Source organism: Elaeis guineensis, chromosome 3, assembly GCF_000442705.2.
Source record: "Elaeis guineensis isolate ETL-2024a chromosome 3, EG11, whole genome shotgun sequence".
NCBI classification, from domain to species: Eukaryota; Viridiplantae; Streptophyta; class Magnoliopsida; order Arecales; family Arecaceae; genus Elaeis; species Elaeis guineensis.
Genome location: NC_025995.2, coordinates 72,672,028 through 72,693,613, shown reverse-complemented (window position 1 = coordinate 72,693,613; position 21,586 = coordinate 72,672,028). Strand labels below are relative to the sequence as shown.

General features: G+C 37.4%; 2 protein-coding genes across 4 annotated transcripts; one reads left to right on the top strand and one right to left on the bottom strand.

Annotated features, from left to right (window-relative positions):
- The first annotated feature begins 2,751 nt into the window (after positions 1–2,751).
- LOC105033729 (uncharacterized protein At3g17950) lies at positions 2,752–3,694 on the top strand. Its single transcript, XM_010908635.4, has 2 exons — positions 2,752–2,995; positions 3,086–3,694. The coding sequence occupies exons 1-2, from the start codon at positions 2,921–2,923 to the stop codon at positions 3,614–3,616; spliced, it is 606 nt and encodes a 201-aa protein (XP_010906937.3). The 5' UTR covers positions 2,752–2,920; the 3' UTR covers positions 3,617–3,694.
- Positions 3,695–9,613: 5,919 nt separating this feature from the next.
- Positions 9,614–18,359, bottom strand: LOC105033728 (protein LOW PSII ACCUMULATION 1, chloroplastic). 3 transcript variants are annotated; one of them, XM_010908632.3, is made up of 4 exons: positions 18,058–18,359; positions 10,357–10,923; positions 10,225–10,275; positions 9,614–9,976 (listed from the first exon to the last, which is right to left on the bottom strand). In XM_010908632.3, the coding sequence occupies exons 1-4, from the start codon at positions 18,264–18,266 to the stop codon at positions 9,835–9,837; spliced, it is 969 nt and encodes a 322-aa protein (XP_010906934.1). In that variant the 5' UTR covers positions 18,267–18,359; the 3' UTR covers positions 9,614–9,834. The 3 variants fall into 3 exon arrangements, with proteins under 3 accessions (XP_010906934.1, XP_010906935.1, XP_010906936.1); XM_010908633.4 differs by having other exon boundaries at positions 10,357–10,977; positions 18,058–18,311; XM_010908634.2 differs by having other exon boundaries at positions 10,357–10,984; positions 18,058–18,198.
- Between the last annotated feature and the right edge of the window lie 3,227 nt (positions 18,360–21,586).

The window sequence follows — 21,586 nt, the reverse complement described above, 5'->3', positions numbered from 1 at the left end:
ATATTTTAAATAAATAACATCAATAATGACCATAATTTCCAACAACTATTACATTATTGAAAAATAATAACGTTCATTTTATATTTCCATAATTCCTATGAACAAATGATACATATTAAATCAAATCTCTATACGGGCCATAAAAGTAATTTATGACTTTGCATACCAAAATCTGAGTAAGTAGTGTTGTTGTTTCTCTGGCAGTCTTTATTGTAATAATAATATCCATTACTACTATAATTTTATTTTATAAGTTAGATTGCATATGTTATGTTAAATCTTTGAAAATATTAATGATTTAAAATCAATAATAGACCATCTAAATTGGAAATCTAAAAGATTGAAGATGATCTACACTAAAAAAAATGCTTAAAAATGAAGATTTCTTATTTTCACATGGTCCAATCTATGCATGAAGTGGGTGTAAAAATAAACAGCTTGGGTAATATGATGGATTCATATTTTATTGTTATCTAATTATCAAAAACAACTAAATTGAAATATTTCTATATTTTAAGATATATAGATCATGACCAATGGAGTAAATATTTAGTTTTTATACTAACATATATTTTAGCATATTAGTACAATTAGTATCTTTCATTAATTCTTGCATCAACTTGTTGTATGGTAGAAGATTAATAAATACATGAATTTTGATATATACATATATATAGACATTTTTGTAATATAGTTCAAATTCAATGTTTTGAATCTTCAATTTGAATAATCTATTAATGATTTTGAAGTTATTAAATCATTTGTGAAAAATTTAGGGCTTGTTTGATTTTGGTTTTTATTTTTAGAAATATGAAACTATGCAAAATACTCATTTGGTTACCCTAATGACCCTTGCCACTATCTAATGCTAGGGCTATCACCATTTGTTGCCACCACCCCACTACCACAATCCAAGCGACTAACATATAAGTTTTTGAATTTTTTTTTTTGGAAGATTAATTTTGGATTTTACAAATAATGAAAACTAAAAATTGGAAATATATGCAGTCTAATTCTTATTTCTACTACAAAGATGGATAAGGTTTCAAAGTGAAACGATTATTTAGGGATACAAACATTAGTTTCTTCAATGAAGTATAAAAGCCTAGTAAGGAGGGTAACTATGGCAAAACTAGCACTAATCGAAGACAAATTGATTTCCACGCTATGGAAATATAAAGTGAAATCTAAAGGTGTCAATTTTTTGTCACCTTTTGACTTCTAAGGTTAGGTCTAATCAGATTCTACTTTAAGGCTTCTTTTCAAAATGTATAGTCAAATAGTATTGCCACTTGAGTGAAGCTTTCATGCATGATCCAAAATAGTGATTTGACAAAAAAATATAATGGGAGCTCTGCCATGAGCTCATGAAGGATTGTTTGATGAGTAAGAAAGGAGAGTTCAATCACGGTTTATTGGTCAATTACACTAAGGAAGTTTTGCTCATCCATGATTAGATTAGAAACTTAGAAAATGTGGGCTTCAAATATGAAATGAGTTCTTCTTTTTCCTTTGTTCTTGTTTTTTTTTACAATCTTAACTATATCTCCATACCTAGCTTAAGTTCGTCAAGCAAGGTCACGAACAAATTGCTTGAAAGTAGCACTCACATGAACCTTGTGTTCCAGCGAAATATTCTTCTATTATCTTTTTAAATTGGAGGTTGTCTCTTACAAAGAACAAAATGACCACCTTTTTGGCTAGTTTAGCTCCAACAAATAATAGGATATAAAAACCTTATGTGTGCCTAACTCGACACCTACCATATAACTCCATCAAGTCCTTTTCTGATGGTTGCACTCCTTGTTGGACTACCTCTCGACCTAACATAATTGAGAGAGAGTATCCAAGATGAGAACCTTGGAGATGCATGAATAAAAAAATATACTTGTGATAGACTACTATAGATAAAATAATCTGAGTGTTTTATCCTCTTGTATGATGCAACATCAGATCTTTATGAAACCTGGACCAAAGATATATGCATCTCTTAGCACTTTGCTGGGATGGTGGATAAAAGAATGGGGATTCCTTATCCTTCTATTGTGTAAATAATGCAACTACTTCAAAAATAAAATAGAATAGAATGAAGTTAATATTTTGTCGAGAAGCTACTATACTTTTGTCAAGGTTACATATCGTGATAAAAATATTGTTTCAAGTTAATTCTTTTCATTAGATGTCATGCGAAGGCAATTTTGTGCCATGTCCAGATTGATTTTGTAGAAGAATTGTAGGCACTAATAGAGCACTTCATGAAATCCTTGTCTTTCCTATTTTAGTTGTTTTGTCATAGTTTTAGATTACTCAAATATGGACCACATCACCATGCTTTTTGCCCAAACAAGAGAGAAGCCTAAAAGAAAGATAAATAACATCCTCTAAAGTTCATGTTTAAACTGGAGGGGTTCAATTAACCGGCATCCACTGCTGCTGCAAAGATGATAGATGTTATAGTGGACTCTCCACTAGTTGAAGAAGAAGGTGAAATTGTTTTTCATTTTTTAAATAAAAAAAGTACAACAATGAGAAAGAGGTGCATATATATATATATCCAAATAGTTTGTGGGAACCTTGTTCAGGTGTAGGACCAATTATACTGATAATCATGAGTTTGTTATGGGTTTGCCTAATCCAACATTGCATATGGTGTGTATGGGTTCTATCTGGATTTAGAAAGCAGTGTCATGGTGGGGGGCACAAAATTTTATCCACTGGTAATGACCGACCTATACAAAAAGTACTTGCTTACCTACTGGCCTCTCACCCCCTGACGAAAGGTTGGGCATGATCTGTCATTTCCCTTCCACCCCCCTTCTTAAATTTCCAGGTTCCCATCATCGGTCTGCCTCCCCCCCAGAAAACTCCCTTCGTCTTCCCTCTCGCTCTCCTTCTCCAAGAATAAACTTATTCCAACGCTATGGATCAGGAGCCCGACCTTATTCCCTCGTCCCCGTCTAACTCCTCCGTCTCATCGTCCGATCTGGACACCGAGGTAAGAATAATGCAGGAATAGCGAGCAGCTTCTAATTCCTAGAATGCCCTCGTCTCGCTGTCTTAAAATGTTTTTTTCTTTTTGTTTTAGTCGACCGGTTCGTTCTTTCACGACCGGAGCACGACGCTCGGGACTCTGATGGGCGTGTCCTTCCGGGAGATCGCCGTCCGGCCGGCGAGGGTCCCGTCATGGCGGGATCACGGCCACGTCGACGGCGTTGGCGTCGTCGGCGGCGGCGGAGGAGAGGGGGGCGGGAGGAGGCCGAAGCAGAGGGGGGCGCCGGAGAAGCGGCGGCGGCGGAACCGCGGGGGGCGAAGGTGGTGGCGGCTGTGCCGGGACGACATGGTGCGGCCCACCTCGCTGGGGGAGTTCCTCCAGGTGGAGCGGCAGCTGGGCGGGGCCGCCGCCGCCGGCGAGGTGGCGGACGGCCACTTTCTCTACGTCGGTGGCGAGGGGGTGGCGGAGCACGAGGCGGTGGGCGCCGGGCCGCTGTTTGAGGACGGGAGGGTGCTGCCGCCGGCCGGCGGATGGACGGCGGCGGCAGCACCAGAGGGCAACGGAGGGGGCGGGGTCGCTGGGGAGGTTGCCGGTGCTGCTTACCGGGATCTGCAGCGGGGGTGAGGGGTAGATTTGTAATTATAAATCCTGTCTTTCTCTCTTCCAGTATATATAAAGTTTATTCCTGGATTTTTCTCTACATTTTTATTCGTTTCTAGTTTTTTTTGTTTTATTCCTACAAAGAAGAAGAAGGGAAAGGAGCTGCTGTTGTGTTGGTAGTTCCATTCAGATGGTTTTGTATTTGTTTTTTTCCCCTTCGTGCTCTCCTTGTTGCTTTTTCTTAATTTATTTTTTCGGTGACTACTTTTTCTTAATTTTTTGGGGCTGGTTGCTGGGCACCGGAATCGTTCTTTTGGTACGGCACTATGAAGCTTGAAACCAAAACTTGGAAAGGTGGGGAACATATGCTTCCGGCCTCTTATCTTGGCCGTGCTCCGTCCCGGCGTAGAAATAAATGAGCCGGGCCACCAACAATTGGTCATTTGGGTGAATTAGTATCATTTTATAAATAGAAAATCCTTCCCGATTTTAAAAATTAAACCTCTCCAATCTCCGTGATTCATCTCCGGCAAAGAAACCGTCATTAATTTGTATCAAAAAAAAAAATGATATTAAAAAAAAATACTTAAGATCCATTTAGTTAGGAATAATCTAGCATGAGAAAATAAATATCAGTTTGATTACCATGTTTAGCATAAAAAATAAAAAAAAGATAGTAAAAAAATTAATGGATCTCATGTTTATTTTTAAGAAAATAAATATCATGAAAAATTAGTATTTGATAAATTTTTGAGTGATGAGAATTTATATTTGAAAAAAAATTATTCAATAAATTATATATATAATCATTGAATTTGTTCTGATACGTTTTTAAATTTATTCAATAAAAAATTTTTATAAAAAAAATTAAGATGAATATGATATTATATAAAAGGTTATGTGATTATAGATATTATATAAAAATTAATTAAAAATAATAATACTATTTAATATTAAAAAAAATATTTTATATTTAAAGATATATTTATAAATTTAATCATATTTCTATATACATATATCTTTAATCAAACATAGTATTTTTTTTCAGTATTATTTTCAAAATTTTTCATTAATCAAATATAATAAAAATTATTTTTTTTCATAATTATTTTTTTAAATAAATAATTTTTAAAAATAATAAAATTATCTCATAATTTGATATATCTCAATGAAATGGACGCTTAGATATCACTTGCCTGGTGCTCGCTCAGTTTAGTAGACCTATGAGATAGCTGGGGATTGATGCAATACATGGTTTTAGGTAGGTGTTAGGCCAGAGTTAAGCAACGTTCTTTCAATCACTAACTGCGGCATAGGACTGGTAAATTGACTAATCTTTGGCATTTTCCAAATGAGAATTACAGTTTGGTACGTCCGCCTATGCATCCGAAAAATTTGCATACATGGTTTGAATTTTTGAAACATATGTTGATTTTTTCTGTTAAATTCAAAGGTAAATTTCAAAAAAAATTACAGTCGTTATGATAGCATGGAGATATGTCAAGTATCCTGATTTAGAGACCTATGGACAACGGTATAAAAAATTTTAACGGGTGGATGCGATGCATGGCCCAAATCAGCAGTTCACGTTCTGATTACATCCAATCCATTCCTAGCTGTCTTAAACCAGCTTGAGCCATCCTTGTCTAACTCGCACTCAAATTTTCTTTAAAAAAATAAAATATACCATATCCGGCGCACTTTTATCATGATTAGATCGGTTATTTTAGATTTCTTTTTGCCGATAATTCAAATTGTTCCTTCCAATCAGCATGAGTACAATCAGAAGAGTTGGAAAATAAATGTTGCAAAATTTTAGAGGAGTACAGTTCAAGGTAGACCATAGAATTTATTGGAATATTCTTTAACAGAGGATGCCATTCAATTTGCCGCCCCATTAGCTTCTCCATACACTTGATTTACATGGAATGTCACATAGTGTGTAGCAATGACGGAGCCTAACATCAAATATTAGAAGAATAAAATAATAATTTATTAATAAATTTTTAAATAAAATATTTTATAATAAATAATAAAATAAAAAATATATATATATCTAAAAATATTATAAAAATATTAATAAATATTTAATTTTATGTATAAATAAAGATAAGTAAAAATATTACCTTATGCCGTCTGTAAAATGATTTTGATTGCGTAAAATCTCAATAATTACTTTCATATTAAAGATTGAAGAATAAATAAAGAGTTAAAGAATAAATAAATAACTATTTTTTTTTAAAAAATTATTATTTTCAATAAAAATTAATATATAAATTAATTATATGGTATTTTTTCAAATTGATGGACTTGTAATACGTATAAGACTAAAATATTAAGGAGAGATCATCATATATATATAATAAATAATATATAATAATATATATATATTATATATATATATATATATATATATAGATAATAAATATTTTAAAATTTTTTTTAAGTGCAACCCGATCCCTTTTACGCTCCACCACTGGTGCGTGGGAAGCTAATAACTAACCAACTAGTGAAGACTTGACACAACCTAACCTATAAACAATTTATGTTGATAACCTGAGCCGCATTGGAAGAGCATATCGTAAAGGTGAGAGTCTGTGAAGGTCGATTCTAAAGTTGGAATGGCTCGTCCGAGATCCATACCTTCGCTGAAGAAGACAGGGTGTTGCAGTTGACTGTCAAATCAATAACAGAACTGAAGTTGGAACCTAAGAATTTATCAGACTTCGGCCAAGGGAAGCTGAGAGAGAATTTTCTCTGTTGAACAATCTCCTATCAAATATGCAGCCTAATAATACTGATACCATTTGCTAGAGAGGATTGGACGATGACAAACTCAAAACAGCAAGATGTAGAATTTATTAACGATGGTGGATTCTCCAGACCAGAAGGCAAAAATTCTCATGTGGTTGGCACTCATGAAAAGATGAATACAAAAACGAATATGCTCAAGAGGAGTCTTGAGGCAGACGAAACGTGTGTATAGTTTGCAGGGAGAAAACCGAAACGATAGATCATCCATTCTTTCACCGTGAAACTTGGGAAGCCAATTTTTCAAATGCGTAACATCTCAGCTAGACCTCCTTCAGTTTTTTCAAAAGCTAGCCTGGGATCAAAGAATTTTGAGCAAGTATAAGCTAGCCTAGATCAGCTAGTCACTGCTATTTGTTCCAGGGTTTGGTCCGTTTTTTGTAATTACAAAGCAGCAATTAGCTTTTCTTTCCTCTGGAGCAAACTCTGTAACTTATGTTAACCTTGTTTCCTTCATCTTTCTCAGGTGATGCTTTCTTTTTCATTGTAATCTTTCTTGTGTTGTTATCGTTTTAATAATATCAGGTGGGTTCCCTCCCTGCAGTGAAAAAAGAGAACAACGTAAAACAGGATTTAGGGTGTAAATTGGGCAAGGCAGATTAAAAATACATGTACAGGTTGCGTGGGTTTGATGCAAAAAAAATTTAAACTAAATTGGATTGAAAGTTTAAAATATAAAAATATGGAATAATTTTGAATTAGTGACCTTGCAAATGAACACATTTACTTCTAGGTTGGGTCATTAATCTGATTATAAAGTTTCTGGACTAATTTTGTGTTGGATTGGGTTATCCTCACAACTTGAATCTGACTTGACACGGATGGTTGCATATAAACATGCAAAGCTTTTGATGCCCAAAAATTCATTTTAAAAACCTTGAGCTGTGATAATGGCATACTTAAGTAGACTTATAAGAGCCCCTTCCATCGAGGAATGTTCGATTCGAATGGTTTTACCTTACGGTCGACTCATCCGAGTCACAAAACCCTACCACAGAGCCACTTAAAGTGGCCGGTTCTTCCCATCCGGTCGAGGAGATCTTCTTTTTGTGTGAGTACGTCATCTCAGTGCTAATCGGGACCAGGATATAGGGCATCCACTCCCTCATTTAATTGACGCGTGTGTGTTTCTAACCCGGGTCCAAAACAAATCCTGTTCCACTTGGGCTACAACCTGATCGGCAAGGAGAGTTATATTAACTAACAAGTGAAGGAAGAGAAGGATGGAGCTGGAGAAAGATGAGTTGAAGTTTTACCATAGGACTGTCAAGACACAACAACGCTATTATTTCACAACGGAGCTAGCAAAGATGAGTTGGAATATTTGATTGTTTGGTTCACTTTCACTTTATGAGTCAAGCAGCTTGGATTGATACAGGGTCTCCTATCCATCATCAGACTCACTAGATTAGCTGATGTTCCAGTTTGCAAGCTCATTAAGAAAGGCATATTCACTGTCAACTCTTATTACAGGTTCACCAACGATGGAGGTATAGTAATACCATGCCCCTACTACGAAGCAATTCGGAAGACTACTATGCCAAAGAAAGTTAAGGTCTTTGTTTGTCTTGCTTTCAAGAATGGATTGTTCATTGGAGAGGTCATTGTGGAAAAGGTTGGATGGTTAGCTCTGGTTGTCCTTTGTGTAGAGCTCAAGAGGAATATGTTTCCCACCTTTTAATCAAGTGCTCTTTCTTTGGAGGTATTTGCTCAGCTTTGATATCGTGTCTTAATTCGGAAGGATAACCCTCAAACCTTCATAATCTTTGGACCTCCTGGAGAAGAAGAAAGATCCAACAATCCATTAGAAAATCTTAGGATCAACTACTTATGGCTCTATATTGGCAGATTTGGCACGAGCCGAATGCAAGAACCTTCCTCCAGGAAAAAGCATTGTTATCATTTGCAATTCTCCAAAAAATTTTGCACTCCTTGGAGCTTTGGATAAAGCGTTGGACAGCCTTAGAAAGATTAGAAACTACATAACAACCTTTACAATGAATAGATCTCTATATGTACCAAAAAAAAAAAAGAAAAGAAAAAGGATCTCTATGATCTTATTTTGCATCCTTGCAATCACCTACCGTATTCCTTAGTAAACCACTTACTTCTGAATACTCATCTTTGGAAGTGCTTTTGGTCAGTAAATTGGAGGAAGTATCCCACTTCCTCCACAAAATGGGGATCAAGGTTGTGTTTTGCAAGTTGCTGGAGATTGTTGGCACGGGCGTCTTACGAACTATTTTTACTAGTTTCAAATGTTTAGATGTCTCCAACTGTCTTGTTCATGTTTTCATTATTATATAATTATGTTTGATGGTTTCTCATGTTTCAGTTAGACATTTTCTATGAGGTCTAAAGCAGAATCTATTCTTTCATTTGTGAAATGGTCCGCCCAATGCTCGCTTCCCTTCACAATTGGGAGTTGAAGCAGTCTTTGCAGCAGCCTTCATTATTAATCTTCTACCTTCTCCTCTACTTGATAATACGTCACCATCTACAGCCTCCACATTGACTCTTCCTTGGGGATGGTCCAAATCATAAAGGCTATCGTCGTCATGAACTTTCTACTCAAGATGTTCGCATTAGTAGACAGGTCGTTTCAATGAAACTTACTTCCCATATTCTCAACTAATTTCTTCTAGTTTTGCTCCATCATTTAAGTCTCCATCTCCACCTACCGCTCCCATTCTCTCTTTCTGAAAAAATTCAAGAAGAGAGAATTTGGCACAAAAAATAAAATAGAAGAGAGCATGCAAGGTTTTTGTAGTTGGATGGCTCTAGAATTTTCCCGGTAAAGATTTTAGAATGTTACTCCTCTATATCCATTTACATACTGCTCTCACATCTCTCATAAAACTTCTAACATCAAGTGCAATAATTTAACAATTTATTTGACCATGTCAAATTCCAAAAAACCAACATGATCACACAAATATTTCTCAATTTATTTAATACCTTAAATAATAAAATATTTATAAAATTAAAAAAAAAAATACAATGCATTACATCAGATTATTTGACCATTACATCAAGAGCTACTTGGCCATTCAATCCAACATATTCCTCATTAATTTGTCAGTCTTCTGTTATGCCTAGTACTGTGCCAATGAACTCCATGCAAACTACTACACCATCGGTAGCTAATGTTCTCAAATGTCACTAGAAGGAAATCAAGCAATTTCTCAAGCATGTCTTTTGAAGTTGATCTAGCTAAAGTATACTTGGTTTAGGAACATCTCCTGTATCAAGCGTTTAACTGTTTATGTTCACCTCATGATACTTTGGTCTAGCTAAACTATACTCCCAAGAAGGGAAATATTGAATCTCCCAACAGGAGAAAAACATACATTTGAGATGATATATACGTATATAAATCAAAAATTTGGAATAAACAAAATATTTCCTTCCATATACATATATAAAGATTCTTAAAGGACTCTTCCATCCATGCCATCAAGAAGTCCTGACCAAATTCCTTTCACTGGTGGCAGTTGTGCAACAAAAGCATTCCATGGAGGATAGCCAACACCACTCCCACGAACACGGCCATCCAGACGCAGAGAGAGATACCTTTAACATAAATAAAAAATTTAAAAATTCTTGACAGAAATGAGACAACAATTGATAGCAGGAACAACTAACAATTTAATGTTCGAAGAGCCATAAGAAGTTATGCGAAAGACTGAATTGCAAACTGATTATATAGTTCTGAATATATGTCTCACTGAAATTCTGTCTTTCATGTTTCAAATAATTAACAGAGCTGAATCCTAGTTTCCACAGATTAAAAAGTTGAGAAAGTAAAATAAAATACTTACACTGGAGAATCAGGTGAGACATTAGCCAATTTCTTCTGTTCATCTATCCAGCTGTGGACAAAATAGAAGTCAACGTAAAAATGTTGTTAGACAAAATAATTATTATGGTAATTTCTTGGTATTTTCTCTTACTTGGCCCATTCGGAAGTGTAAACAGGTCTCAGCTGCCAGAGCCTCCTTTTCTTGTCGACAATCATCTCCTCGTCATTCCCTTCAAATTGGAAAGGTGTGCTTGCATCAGTCCTAAAAGGAACCACCAATACCCCTCTCTCCAGAAGGCTATCGGAAAAAGGTCTGCTCCGTCTAAAGGACTCAGCAATGTATGAGGCAGGGCCAGCAAGAATGACCAGGCGGGCGACTCCCCTCAAATCACTGACCGAAATGATCTTATTCTGGTCTACCCGCAGCTTAAGTTTTGAGAGACTTTCCTCCCGTGATAGCTTTGCTAGTTGGACATTTTTAGCACTATTCTCCCTTGTGTAAAGAAATGCAAAAAATAAAACTGCTCCAATATCTATACCAAGACCCTTTAAGATCTCAGGCAGCTCTGCTGATCTTGATGAATTCGCCAGAGCAGGAATCAACTGTGTAATAGAGATTAATCCTCCTATAGCACCACTTGCAACGAATGCAAGATAGAAAAACATCCGTACCGAGCGAAAAGGAGAGAGAACCTCACTTCTTATCTTGGCTGTTGAGCTGAAGAACAAATGAAATTGGTATCACAAGGAATCCTCGCACGTGAAACATAACCTGATGGCTTCAAAACCATTAATTAGAATTAACTAACAACAGAACAGGAATTGTTCATTTTCAGTAAGTATGATATAATCCATATTTCGAAAATGCACCTAAAGCAATAGAAAACTTTTACATAATTAAATAAGATACAGCAAGTCATTTTATGCTTTTAAGCCTCTTCCTGCAATCATTTGCATACCTAATGCTTTCAGCCTTTCCCTGAACATGGGGACAGACAGTAGTAAAGCAATGACTATGATTGCTTCCACATATTCAATAATTCCTAATCCATAAGATCAGGATTGCACCTCCAGAACAGGGATATTCCACTAATTCAACATCTGATTCAATACTAAAGGACATAGGAACTAAGGCAATTAAAAAAGAATAGGTCCTGGGACCATAACATTACTTCAGACTGCAAGAGAACTTGGCAAGTAACTCAATTAAATATGAATTGGTCATGGGACCACAACATTGCTTCAGACTGCAAGGTGGGTGGATAGGGGACCTACTATAAATTTTCTGTTCCAAATACTGAGACAAAGTAGGATAACAAAGATACTACCCTATTATTAATCTTCTGTTCTAGATATTGAGGCAGAATCGGATAACAAAGATACTAAGATTGCCTAAGTGAACTTGGTAAATAGCAGCTACCACCCCATTGTACATGGTGGCAACTGCTGTGCACAATCTCATTGTGGAGGTTGGGAATCCAGCACATAATGGGGCATGATAACATTGAGTAGAGGATTTCTTCTAAGGGTGCATATGCTACAAAGTCAGCATAGGAACACTTGACTGCCAAAGCATCTCCAAACTAAGGTCTTCAGATGCAGTGCCTGAGCATTCCGTGGCTCCTTTAAAGGCCACAACCGGCAAGCAGCTGGCCAAGAGAAATTGAAATCTGATGGCTGTCTTTTTGATCTAAGATGGAGTGTCTGGACCATCATTCAGCTGCTTCCTTGAAAGACACTTTGATGAGGATTGGACTTAGGCATCCTCTGTAAGGGACATCTCAAAAAAAATGATTGTTTGAGACATTCAGTAGAAGTAAGAAGGTTGTAGAGAATCTTTAAAACTTGTTCATCCACTCTATTACCTGGCATGTATGGGATGAAAGAAACCAGAGCATCTTTTATGGAAAACACACGGAAAAGCAACAGATATAATCAGAAAAGAAGATTGCATTTTTTAATAATCAAAAACTGTGCTGGTTCAAATATAGGACCCGGTAGAGTAAAGATATTATCAATAGACAGGCAGACAGTTGCTTTATAAACCTGCAGTTCCACAGAAGTGTTAATATATTCGGGCTTTGGAAAGATGTCCTAATAGAGGGGGCACAGAATACTATGTAGTATAAAAATTTTTGGATCAATATAATCATTTATATTAACCATCATCCAAAAACAAAAAAGCATAGTACACCATACTATGAATAAACAAAAGTGTGGTGAAATAAACATTCCATCATATTTTTTATAAATTAGAGGAACGGCAAGATGACATAATAACTCCTGGGATTTTCAGCTAGTTCAGAGCTAAAGGGCAGCCCTATACTTGACTATGAAAAGCAAAATTAAAACTATGAACAAAAATATTAATGATGTAGTTGGCAAGATAATATTTATTAATTGAAGTTACCAGCAACGATAGATTGAGAAAGTTTATGCTAGTTTTAAAGAGTAAATTATATGACCAAGACAACAACTACTGTTGGTGTGCTAAGACAAGAAAAGATACAAAAGGGCAAGGTTGAATATATGCTTAATGCTTAACATTTCACAATAAAACGGACATAAAATAAGCTACCACTATTTTATAAGAGAGCCCTTTTTTTGTTTACTGACTAATAAGCTTAATATTGTATGTAGGAATGCATTAATGCTATGAAATGGAACTTTGTCAATGGTATAGAATATAATGGCATAAATAAAACACACACATAATGGTATAGAATATAATGGTAAAGAATGACAAATGTCCCAGAGAAGATTAGGTGGTAAAAAGATAGGCCAAAATGTAAGGGACAGAGACTTTTAAAAGATTTTTCTTTTTAAAAAGAAAAAAGGCAGCAGGAATAAGGTCCTACATCTAGTCTATCATGTCTATGCTTGAAATACTCCAATAACATATGAAGAGAATCAAGCTATGTTATGAGCCAATCATGTAATGGGTCAGGTAACAGAGGAAGGATAATAAGATGACAGCAGACAAACAGATATATGCCAAAGAAAATCAATTAGTGAAGCGGGTTGGATCGTGTTTTCTTAGTGGCAGTTGTCATACATAGAACAGGATAAAATTATACAAACTTATAACCAAAAAGCATCACAGTGAAGAAGCAGTTGAGGTAATAACTTCCCAGAGCTGGGACCTGTTGCCCACCTCAATTTAAGTTCTGGCAGAGTATCTCAGGAGAGAACCCTCCCGAAAGCGGCAAAGTAAAACTGGATTCTTAAGCTCATTATACCATTACAAGAACAAGAAGAACTCTATTTTAGGTGGTACAGAAAAACTAGGTCTCAGAGAGAGGCCACAAACTAAGGAAGAGAAAAACAAAAGCACATACAGAAAGTAAGAACTTAGAGAGAGGTTGCAAAGTAAGAAGCAAGAGAACAACAAAAGAACATAGTAGAAACTACAGGCAGCATACTACAACATGCAGATGAAAAATCAAGCGATTGTGGTAATATGATAACTCCATGATAAATTGTCAGATATCGGTGGGAGTCTAGTAGCAGGGAACCCCCTATGGGACAGAAACAGAGGCACCCATGCATGCGCATTCAGAGAGAGAGAGTATAGCATACCAGCGGATGATGCAGTTCTTAGAAGCAGGTGAAACTAGTCCAACATACCAGAAAACAGCTATAAGCACTGTTTACCACCAGTAGTTGAATAAGTTGGGCCACTTAGGATCAGCCAAACTGACCAGCAGAACATACAATGATGGATCTTTACAACCAAACAATAAAATTCATAATACAAATAATTCTTCTTATTCCCTCGTAATGTCAGTCAGATTTAGAATCTTTCCACTAGAAACACACAACAAATAGAGTTTTTCAGTTTGTTGGAGAGAGAATCAGCTGCAATCCTGATGTTGTAATGTTGTGGGTGTAATCTGCCACCCGTAAGATTTTTCTTCCCTTTGGAATGTGGCCGGACATTCACAGGTGTCTCAGTGAAACTACGTCAGACACGGAAGAGTGACAGGTGGCCAAGGCGGACCGACCCCTCACCACTGCTCTTCTCGACCTCCAACTTAGACATCGACCGACCCAGTGGTCAAAACCTTTCGACCACATAGTTGGAGGTGTACCGACCTTGTGGCCGAATCATATTGAGGACTGAGAATGGAGCTCTCATGAGTTGATGGAGGATGACGCTCAAGTCTTGGACATAGGCATCGGCACAAGGCCTCAACTCAACACCGACCACCGACTACTAGCTTCTCAGTCTACGTGGGCAAAATCTGCAATCGCCTAACAACTTTGATTCATACGATAGCGGAAGACCTGTCAGAACGTGGCCTAGTGCCCCGACTAATCCGGCATAACAACCTAAAGATTCCGGCTAAACCACCTATGACTCTATCTTTATATAAAAAAGGTACCAAAGAGATCCTCAGGTAAGCTCAATTAAAAAAAAAAGGAATAGCATACTACTACTCTTCCTCTCTCCTGCTCTCACTCTTTTCTCTACTATTCTCAAGCTTTGGCTAACTTAAGTATTGGAAGGTCTCCCGCAGAAAATCCCTTAAGGAGTGCAGACTTCTCTTGCAGGTTTCCTCTGGCGTCCTGGTCCCCGAATGATGTCCATCTCCAGCCATGTCATCAGCAAACCGAAGACTTGCAACAACAGAATACTCTAATATTTCTTTACTTCCAAATCTCCAAATAAATCCAAAAGGCTACACAGCCTAGAAACTGATCTTCCTTGTAGCTCAAACGAACCAGCCCCAATCAAGAGTGAGCAAGCCTCTAGATTGTCCATTTAACTAGAAATAACCGGACAAGGTGTTTGTAGACGACTGATGAAGGGGTGAGATAAAAGAAATTATGCATAGGGAAATGTTAATCACAATGATGGAGGAAAGTTAACCATAATTAGGTCCTCATATGGGCTAACTGCTGATGAGAAGATCTTGCTCCTAGGGTTTGAAACATCAGCTTTACTTCTTAATATCAAGATTCCCTTTGGACAGTAAAGTAATAGATGGTATAGCGAATGTCCAGACAACCTTGCCTGTAAAAGAGAAAAGGATGGAGCAGCTAAGCTCACCACTATAGTTTAGGATGAGATTAGCTCTCGGTTCTCCTCCTTTAGGACTTTGAGTGGAGACATAGATCCTAAGATCTTGCAGTTTATCTATGACCTGTTAGAGATCACCAGCAACTCATTGCATTATGCATTGTCTCATAGCATGGACAAAACCCCCAAGCTGATCCAGGAAGATCATTGGATTGATTATGGACCAATGTGGCCACTTTTGCCCAGTATAGATAGGGTTTAAGAGCAAAATCCACCACAAATGGGACTCAACTACAAAGCATAACTTTTGGAGGCCCTATTTCTTATATATTGTCATTTTCAGCATACCAAGTGCCAAATAGAAGCTCTCCATGAGTATTATGAGGGTGTGATGACTCCAGGAGATTCATAACACCCTATTGATGTAGGAAAGCAATGATACTAGGATCTTAAAAAGGGCCGGTTAAAGTAAAACTTTGCTTTTCAAGTAACATTTTGATTGGACATATCTTCCAATAAAAAGGGAATTAGGAAACATGATAGAGGTCCAAGTTGATGTAAGCATCGAGATTTTACTCCAAAATGATTTTCATCTTATTATACATTTCTTGCTAATCACTATTTTAGAAAAATTCAGACAGTTTTTAACTAGAAGAGGAATCCGATTTGAAATTAGGGACTTGGACCTTGCTAGTATAAATAAGATGCATCATAATCAATTCATAATTATTTAACAAAAGAAAAAAAGATACAAAACCCTACTTTCACAATTTTGTTATTTTATTATAACTGTATACTATATATCTAAGTTGAGTGGATTGAAGGAATTGCTTCCTTCTCTCTCCAATCGAATTGTTCGTAAGTAATAAGTATGAAAAGAAATGGTGACATGGAATAAGGGAAACTTGTATTAGTTTGGCCTCTGTACTTCAGTAAGAAGGGTGAGCAAGGATCACAATTTTTGGATAACGAGAACTTCAATTGCTTCACTCCTTTTGTGCATATGGGTATGTATGGATGAAAAGGCAAGGTCAGAACCACAGAAGATTGTCATTACAGAAATGGAAAGATCACAGACCACCATAAATGGAAGCTAGCCTCCATAAGGGATATCACAATAGAAATGAGAGAGAGAGAGAGAGAGAGAGAGAGAATTTGGGAATCTAATTGAAGAATACTTAGTCCAATTTCTTACAAGATTTGATCAACTTCCTCATAAAGAAGAAACTTTCTTTCTACCCAAATGCACTAAACAACTATTAGGCATGAATAATACCATCTTGTTTCAAGATATGTTCAAGTCGGTGCCTCTCCAAATCCCTCAAAGACCTTTAGAGGAAGTCAGTTCACCTTTGATGTCCAGCTTAACCTTGAAGTGGGAACAAACCACTCTCGAGAAGAGACAATGGATGAGAATGTGGTCAATGGATTACAAGTTATTGTTGCAAAGGGTGCAGCCAAAAAGGTTGGAACAATTCCTCCTTAGATATTCTTCTGTTTGGACCTTGTTACCTCAGGCCAAATTATAAAGCATCCCTCTCTCTTCTACACTCTACTGACCACTAACTTGGGCTCCTCTGCTACACCGAATAGGTTCATGCAAGTAGTCTCCAGGAAATATCTCTCACCATCTAGTCAAAATGTTGTCCCTATCACTCAGTTGAAAGTTCGATCTACAACGGCGAGGCAGTAGAGGATGCCATTCTAGTTGTAGGGGAGAAAGATGCCTGTTGCCTACATCTTCTTATTACCTTCATCTCCTCATTCACATCTTTGATTTCACATAATATCTTTTAGTTGTTTGGGAAAAAGGTTCTAGTTCTTTTCAATTATCCCTTTTTATTAAATATTATTGTGGTCAAGAACTCATGACTCAGCATGTGAGGTATTGTCTGCTCTAATCCATAAATCTCACGGTTTTGCACTTCCAAAGGTGCCTCACGATATAGCCCTTTAGTCAAAGAGAAATCTATGTACGAATGGGAGATGCTCTCCTCCTTATTTGTACCACAATCTTCCTCAGTAAAGAGGAAGTCTGTATACAGACGAGAGGTGTCCTCCTCTTTATTTTTACCATAGACTAGTGTATAAGAAGAGGAGCCCCACAGTTGTAGGGATGGTTCTTTATCTGGCGCGCCGCTGTTGCGGTCAAGAGCTAATGGCTAGGCATATAAGGTATTGTCCGCTCTAACCATGGGCCTTATAGTTTTATCCTTTAAAAAATGCCTCACGTGAGAAAGATGACCCTTCCTATATAAGCTCGAGTCCCTCTTGACTCACAACCAACGTGGGACTAATGATGCCTTCGCTTTTACATCACAACAGACACCATCAACTAATGCCTCACTCAAAGATTCAAAATTTACTTAGAACAATCACATATTCATCTCTAGTCCTATTGTTGTTCATTAGAGCATGAACAACTATCATCACCAAAACACGGAAACAGTCTTGCCTTGATTCAGCCATGGAACCTATAAACAGTATTGAAAGAATCAGACAGTCAGTTTCCTGCAGTCATTTAAACAAAAATCCTTATATTTGGGGTCTCCAACAAGAATTGAAAAACAATTTCCCAATTCAACTCGAATGTTTGCCCAACGATTAAAACTTTTTACACGGAATGATCACAATTTACTCTAGTCATAACTGTTGATTATTAGAACATTAACAACCGACCCAACAGGATTAAAAGATCGAACAATAAATTTATGGCGGTGATTTAAACAAAAAGCCATATAGTGCAGTTTCGAAGAATAACTAAACTTTGCTAAAGCTCGAATCGAAACTTAGAGAACGCAAAACCAAAGCGAAGGGATCCGAGTGTACCTTATCTCGGTAGAAGGAGACGGCTTGTTGGCCGCGGAGCAGCAAATGCGGCGAAATGCCTGCCTTCTCCTCACGGAAGAAGGATTCGAGGAAGGAAAAGATTTTTCTTTTCGGAGGAGAAGAGATTTCGAAGGAAGACAAAGGGTTTTGCAAGAGGGATTGAGGCTAGGGCATGAGATAAGTAAGGAAAAGAGCGTCACAGCAACCATGGCCGTGTTCTACTTCTTTGCTTTCCTCGAATGCTTGGAGCCTCGGTGGAGCGCCTCAAGGCCAGAAGAGCGACGCGCGGCAAGCTGGGTCATTCCATGGGTCCGTGACTTATCCACACACACACACACACACACACACACACACACACACGGTCCGTAACTTATCCATAGGTCCGTAACTTATGTCCATGAAATTCTAAGATAATTTACGTACAATATCAATTACCAATAGTATTGCCGTAAAACTTTGAGAGGATATTATTGCAACTAGAGCTGGATGCCATTCGAGATCTACAATATTGAAAGATATCTATAATAAAAATCCACACATGTCGGGATATTTTGATGGGGGACTTTTTGATAGTTAAGCCAGCTGAAGCTTGAAAATAGTCAAGAGAAAGGAAAGATAATAAGAGTTGGAGAGTGAAAAGAGTCCTCCTTCTTCCTCTCCTTAGGCTTTGCTCTTTTCTCCATTTGCTTGTCCTTACAAAGTCTCCTTTGTACCTCTTTTATATAGAGATTCTGTTTGTAAGCCACTAGCTAGAATTTATGAGTTTGTTAGGTCTGACTCTATAAGCCATTAGGCTATGTTCTAGCCTTTCATTGAGAGAGAAATTTCTTCCACTTCTTCTGAATCGAGATTGTTAATCGTGGATGCAGACATAGGCTACACTTGCATGGCTAGTCAAATTGACAGTCCTGGTCCACACTTGGTATGACTCTGCCATATCATCTTGGGTTCGCCCAATGGAAGATCGATCTCGGTCGGCAGGTCACACCTGCAACATATGGCTCAACTTTCGAGTTTAAAGTGGCTCTTTGGTTTCGAGCGAAGGAAGTAGTCTTTTTGGGTAGTTGGACCACCAACCTGGTTCTCTTCTAGATGCATTCGCATTACTGCTTTTGGTGGGAGGATCTTCTGGAGATTAATGATGCATTATTTCATGATTCACGCTACCTTTATTAGTAAGGAAGCTCGAGGGATTGCAGGACAATGCTTCTGAAAGAAGAAATCTAGAAGTTGTCCCTGGACTTGGCTGGACCCCCGATGTAGCAAGTTGTGGTAAGTTCCAAGATGCACTTTGCAAGTAGTCTCGTGGCTTGATCGGATAAGGGTGCAATGAATAGCTATAAAGTCTGTCGCTTTAAATCTCGCAAAGTGATAGGATTTGGTGATTTGATGACTGGATTGGCACTGTCAATGATCTGTATAAATAGACCATATGTCTAGTAGGATTTTTTGCCATCCAACTGTTGGTTGCTCTCTTATCACTGTAGTTGCCAGAGAAAGATCCTCCTTTCTTTGCCTTGTATTTATGCAGCCATCATTGTTGTCCATCAAATTGGTAGTGAAGAAGAAGATGAGCTCCTCGAGCAGAGAATCTTCATCCAAGAGGGCAAGGAATGCCCAACTGAAGCTTTTTGCTTCTGGTCCAGTCCCTTTCCCCCTCCCCCCCGCCCCGAGGTGTCGGATGGGCCGTCGAGGCTTGGGGCGAACCTTTCTCCGCCTGTAGGCAGAGTGGAGCTCTGCATGACTGCAATGGAAGTTTCCATTGAGGCCAAGCTCCAATGCATCAAGGAGTATAAAGCCTCGATAGACTTCGAGGAGGAGATCATCAATTGAGGCATTGTCGGCCACCTTCATCTAGGACTTTGAGGACTGCAAAGCTCACCTACAATGCATGGTCCCAAAGCTAGACTTGAGATACCTTCACCTTGAAAATAGTGATGAGGAAGCCAAGGCTTTTTCCTCAGATGAAGACTAGTTCTTATCCTTTTTTATACTTATTTTTAGTGTCTTCGTGTTGGCTATATTCCAGTGCACCCTTCGGAGTCCCATGAGGGATTTATGTGGTTGGTGATATGGCAACAATTCTCGAAGGATCGACCTCTTATGAATTATTAATTAATGAATAAAAGTTATTCTGATATTTTTTATCACAAAGTTACATCTTCCTTAAACTCTTATGTTGTGATGAAGTTCTTAGAATTATATTAGTGTACGATAAAGAGAGAATTTATCATATAGTTCTTAAACATGTTTGCGATCAAATGATACGTCATTATAGGATGATGATATTTATCGAGTGGATGTCGTTGTATGCCATATGGGTTGGTTGTCCTCTTAACCAAGGAGTGTGGTGATACTGGTATGGCATACAGGTGAGATGTAAGAGTACATCGTCACTGAACAAGTGACTCATTTGCTGAGCATTCGACTGTCAAGAACTGCTCACAAAGCATATGGATATAAGTATCCTTCAGACTTGAGATCACCATAGTGACTTGCAAGCAACTTACTGTGCTTTGATGTCGGACTATTTGAATTTCTAATGCAGTGACAGAAAGCTACTAGATACAGTCAAGTACTTGCGAAGTCTGTGTATGGATCAAGATGGGATTGACCCCTCCAGATTATTGGAGTTGATGTATCGCTGTATTTTAATTTAGTAAAATCTTGACCAGGATAATCTATGAGATAGATTTGAAATATTGAAATACAATATGAATGAAGCAATTTTGATTGACAGTTAATCTGAGATCATTCTAGAACATCCAGGGTCTAAAGGATAAATTATGCGGTAACCATGTGAATGTATTTTGAAATATTCTTTTATGATAACTCGACCTATCTGGATATCGAAAATCATTGCTAGATGATATCTCAATTAGTACAAAATCAATTTCTATGCTATCTGCTTAATGTTTGAATCTATGAAGTCACGCACACAAGTCAGATACCGTAGAAAAGTATTAGCCTATGTTTATGTATCCAATTTGAAAGTACTTGACTTGATTGAACATATAAGCTAACTTGATTGAAAATTAAGTTATGGGTCAAACGAGATTGAAGAGTTGACTATATTTAGCTAGCACTACACATGAGGTTCATGTTCAATTTCGGAGATGAACAATTTCTGATCGATGATTCATGAAGTATATGAGAGATTGGATTTAAGTGTTAATTAATTTCAGATCAGATATGAATTAATTAGACATAATTGGGTCTAAAATTTTAAGTTAGACTTGATAAAAAAGTTCTAAAGAGTTTGGGATTGATGGTCTTTCGAAATTGTTTTGAATCAACTTCGAATTAGATTCGAATTAGATCCATTTTGGATAAGATATTAAAAATCCTACTTGCACTAGGATTCTCCTCTCTCTTAGGCCGATCGGTACCTAAAATGGTGCTGGTTGTGGGCGTCCCATGTGGGTATGGGAATGGATGCTTTGTGGATATCATTGTTGGGAATAGTGTCCCAAAGTCAATCGTCAGTCTGTTGACGGTTGTGCTCCTTTCGTATATGTACATGAATTAT